Source organism: Pongo pygmaeus, chromosome 3, assembly GCF_028885625.2.
Source record: "Pongo pygmaeus isolate AG05252 chromosome 3, NHGRI_mPonPyg2-v2.0_pri, whole genome shotgun sequence".
NCBI lineage: Eukaryota > Metazoa > Chordata > Mammalia > Primates > Hominidae > Pongo > Pongo pygmaeus.
Window position 1 is genome coordinate 60153325 of NC_072376.2, and position 4570 is coordinate 60157894.

General features: G+C 51.8%; 1 protein-coding gene across 2 annotated transcripts in view; it reads left to right on the top strand.

Annotated features, from left to right (window-relative positions):
- Nucleotides 1-2843: 2843 nt before the first annotated feature.
- IGFBP7 (insulin like growth factor binding protein 7) overlaps nucleotides 2844-4570 on the top strand; it is an 81521-nt gene continuing 79794 nt past the window's right edge. The window contains exon 1 of one of the 2 annotated variants that reach the window (XM_054484660.2): nucleotides 2844-3442. In XM_054484660.2, coding sequence (XP_054340635.1) covers nucleotides 2968-3442 — 475 coding nt within the window. In that variant the 5' untranslated portion in view covers nucleotides 2844-2967. Of the gene's footprint in view, nucleotides 4101-4570 lie in introns of both variants that reach the window. The other variant, XR_010126212.1, reaches the window with a different exon arrangement.

Sequence of the window (4570 nt, forward strand, 5' to 3'; positions counted from 1 at the left end):
TAAAACCCAGTCTCTCCTAAAAATACACAAATTAGCTGAGCGTGATGGCATGTGCCTGTAATCCCAGCTACTCAGGAGGCTGAGGCTGGACAATTGCTTGAACCCGGGAGGTGGAGGTTGCAGTGAGCCGAGATTGTGCCACTGCACTCCAGCCTGGGCAACAGAGCAAGACTCCGTCTCAAAAAAAAAGAAAAGAAAAGAAAATTCAACACCACTTCATAATGAAAAACACTCAATAAACAGAATAGAAAGTAATTTCCTCAACCTGATAAGACTGTCTATGAAATGCCCACAGCTAACATCATGCTTAACGGTGAAAAACAAACAACTTTCTCTCTAAGGTGAGCACTGGGACAAGGGTGTCCACTCACCTCTTCTATTCAACATTATACTGGAGGTTCTAACCAGGGCAATTAAGCAAGAAAAAGAAACAAAAGGCACCAGTTAAACAGGAAGAAGTAAAAGTATCTCCATCTCCACATCCAGCCTTTCCACCTCACTAAAACTGAAGCTGAACAGGTGACAATATATCTGTTATTGGAAGGGTGGAGTTGTCAACTTGCTCTTTAAAGGCTCCATTCACCTGCCTTTTTTCTAACATCTCTTCTTGTTTTCAAGCCCTCCAGCTTGACTGGCGCTATCACAGAGCTCGGGTTCCCCTTTCAGTGACCAGAAACTTGCTTGTTTCCTTTGCTTGCTGGGCAGTGAGGAGGTTCCTCAAAGGGACTCCGCTGTGGCACATGCTTGCATTCTCACTGTTGGCTCTGATGCAGGAATTTCACACACTGTGGGTGACAGCTCTTAGTGTACAGCTGCTGCCACCGCCCACCCACATGCCCTACACACACACACATACACACACACACAGTTTGTAGAGCCTGAGGGCTTCTTCTGGCTGCGGAGATAAGCACCTTTATTGGCTGTCTTCCCTTCCTGCTTGCTCACCTGCCTGGCCCAACCCTCAATCTGTGTGTCCTGATGTGGCCTCTCAGGTGACCTACTTACACTGGAATCCTTGTCTCAGAGTAAGCTTCTGGAGAATCTAAAACTATGACAGATCGTCATACTAGATCATGGAACCAATTTAGTGGCTCTTGACCAGTGAATTAATAAAAATGAAATCAGGGCCAGGCATAGTGGCTCACACCTGTAATCCCAACACTTTCGGAGGCAGAGGCAGGTGGATCACTTGAGGTCAGGAGTTCAAGACCAGCCTGGGCAACATGGTGAAACCCTGTCTCTAGTAAAAATACAAAAGTTAGCCGGGCATGTTGGTGCATGCCTGTAATCCCAGCTACTTGGGAGGCTGAGGCAGAAGGATTGTTTGAAGCCGGGAGGCAGAGTTTGCAGTGAGCCAAAATCTCACCACTGCACTCCAGACTAGGCAACATAGGGAGACTTCATCTCAAAAAAAAAAAAAATAAAATAAAATAAAATAAAGAAAGAAAGAAATTAAATACAATAGGAAATAGAGTGCACTCTGCATTTGTTTCCTTTTCAAGAAAACAAATGGGTCATGTAAACTACATCTCTTAGGATGGAACGAAGACAAAAATATTTAGGAAAACTTTGCTCTAAAGATTTTTCATTGTTTTTTAAACAACTGTCAGGTCAACATATGACCTGTGAGGGGAAAAAAAAAATGCTCCACTTATCTATAATACACTAAGGAGAGGCCAAAAAGCAGTGCTAGGTTTTTCTGGATTGGAGGATGTTTCCCCACTCTCCACCCCCCGATTTTGTGGTCATTTAATTTTCAAAAAATTTGCAATAATTATCCTTGTAAGAGTCTGTTGAAAATGAGTTCTTTACATTGCTAATGGGATTATGAACTGAACTGCTGGCTTTCAGTCAGCAACCCTGTAAATCCCTGGATTTATGCTAAGAAAAAAGAACACAAAAGAACCACAATGTGACACGCAGAATAATGCACGCTGCAGTGTTACACATCCAGTTAAAAAGTGAAAGCAACTTCCATGTCTGCACTGGAGAGGCCAGTGTTCCTGGGAAGAGAGGCTTTCAAGTTGAGTTTGCAGAGCACTTCGCAGAAAGACTGAGGAAGAGTCCACCGTTTATATCAAAAACCTCCTGGAATGCTGGTGAAGACTGGGGGCGCTTTAGGTGCCTTCGTGGCAGCTCCAACGAGGAAGGAGCTGGGACCCCTGCTCCTCTCAGCTGCGCGCTGTTCTCCCGAGAGGCTTGCTGGAGGGCGAGCAGTTCAGCAAGAACTCAAAACAAGGGCACAGCTCTCACACGGATTCCAGTACTCACTGAAAACGGCTCAGCACAAAAAAAGCACAGAGTCTTGTTGAATGCCACTGGGAGACAAAGCGGGGAGGGAGGTGAAGGCAGTTAGGAGGTTCCAGAAAGGGAAGTGGTTGGCAACGATTTGTCCTTTTAGTGCTTGACACCCAAGACCACAGCAGGCCTGTGGCCCCCGGGGACACAGTCCACAAGTGGGGGTTTTTAACAGCTTGTTCTTAAGAGAGCTTCCCAAACCACAGAGTAATGAGCACTCAGGTGTCTCAGGCCCACGGAGGATTTAATAGATGAAACACTGGATCGTCTCGAAGCCATGGTTGTTAAGAAGTTTAAATATATTGACCGGAAACGGGGAGAAACCAGAGGGTGGAGGAGCCGCTCGCACTGCGGTGCGATCCCTGAGGGCTCGGGGCAGGGGAATGGGGACCGGGGACCGAGCAGGAGCTGGAGGGGTGAGCTCTGCGAAGCGGGCGTGAGACCGAGCGCCCATGGGCCGGTCACGCCGGGTGGCCGCTCACCCCCGCACGCCAGCAGGAGCGCGCGCAGGCCCCGCGGGGCCGGGAGGGCGGCACGGGCGGGGCCCCCGCGCTCTCACCGCCCGGGGGTGTGGTTCCCGCGGACGGGCCGGGCGGGGCGGCGGGTTTAAGGCGCCGGCCGGCCCTACGCGGCTCACTCGCGCCCTTGCCGCTGCGACCGCACCCTACCATGGAGCGGCCGTCGCTGCGCGCCCTGCTCCTCGGCGCCGCTGGGCTGCTGCTCCTGCTCCTGCCCCTCTCCTCTTCCTCCTCTTCGGACACCTGCGGCCCCTGCGAGCCGGCCGCCTGCCCGCCCCTGCCCCCGCTGGGCTGCCTGCTGGGCGAGACCCGCGACGCGTGCGGCTGCTGCCCGATGTGCGCCCGCGGCGAGGGCGAGCCGTGCGGGGGTGGCGGCGCCGGCAGGGGGTACTGCGCGCCGGGCATGGAGTGCGTGAAGAGCCGCAAGAGGCGGAAGGGTAAAGCCGGGGCAGCAGCCGGCGGTCCGGGGGTAAGCGGCGTGTGCGTGTGCAAGAGCCGCTACCCGGTGTGCGGCAGCGACGGCACCACCTACCCGAGCGGCTGCCAGCTGCGCGCCGCCAGCCAGAGGGCCGAGAGCCGCGGGGAGAAGGCCATCACCCAGGTCAGCAAGGGCACCTGCGAGCAAGGTGGGCACGAGCGCTTCCCTCTCCAACCCTGCGCCGCTCGGCCCAGCGAAGGGCACATCCGACGGGGCGTCCGCGGCGGCCTCGCCCCGCGCTGCTCACCACGATTCCCCCGCGGGCATCCGAGGAGCCAGATGGGAGGGAAAGAGTTGGCAGCCGCGGAATGCCAGGAGCGGTGGGCGACGCCCCCCCTTCTCCTTTTTGGTGCTTTTATTTTGAGAGTTTGGTGCGTGCGTCCAGAAAGTGAGGGCCGGGTGTATATGTAGAAAAGATTTCCCGAGACCTCAAGACTTCCCCATGCCCAGAGCGCACCCAACTCGTGCTGACATCTGTCCATTTCTCATCATTCTTTCTTGGCTTGGGGATGTAGAGAGAGGTGAAGTCAAGAGATGGGGGAAAGGAGTTTGACAATTAAATACAAAGTAAGGACTTCCAGACAGATTTTTTTTTTAAAGATAGGATCTTTCTCTGTCGCCCAGGGTGGAGGGCAGTGGCACCATCTTGGCCCACTGCAACCTCTGCCTCAAGCGATCCTCCTGCCTCAGCCTCCCAAGTAGCTGGGACTACAAGCCTGTGCCACCACGCCTGGCCAATTTTTGTTTTTTTGTTTTGTTTGTTTTGTTTTGTTTTGTTTTGTTTTGTTTTGTTTTGTAGCGACGGAGTTTCACTATGTTGCCTAGGCTGGTCTCGAACTCCTGAGCTCAAGTAATCCTGGCCTGCTGGGATTACAGGCATAAACCACCGTGCGCAGCCCTGATTTCTTAGTACTGAAGAAAATAGCCCACTTTCTAAAAATTATAGGTTCTCAAACAGTAATCTAACTAGCTAATTATTTGTGGGCAAAAATAAAATGCAAACTCTTTGAAGAATGTTTTTGTGATGCACTTTGTTGTCAACCTTCTGCCATTTTGTTTTTCCTTCCTGTTTCTTTGATTTGTTTTGTTTTGCATAATTTGTCCCCAGGATGCACTGTTCAGCAGAAATGTCTTTGAGATTATGTTTGATTGTTTATTTTATTCCAAACAAGTCCAAGCTTGCTGTAAATGAAATAAGAAAATAGGCCGGGTGGGGTGGCTCACGTCTGTAATCCCAGCACTTTGGGAGGCCAGGATGGGCAGATCACGAGGTCAG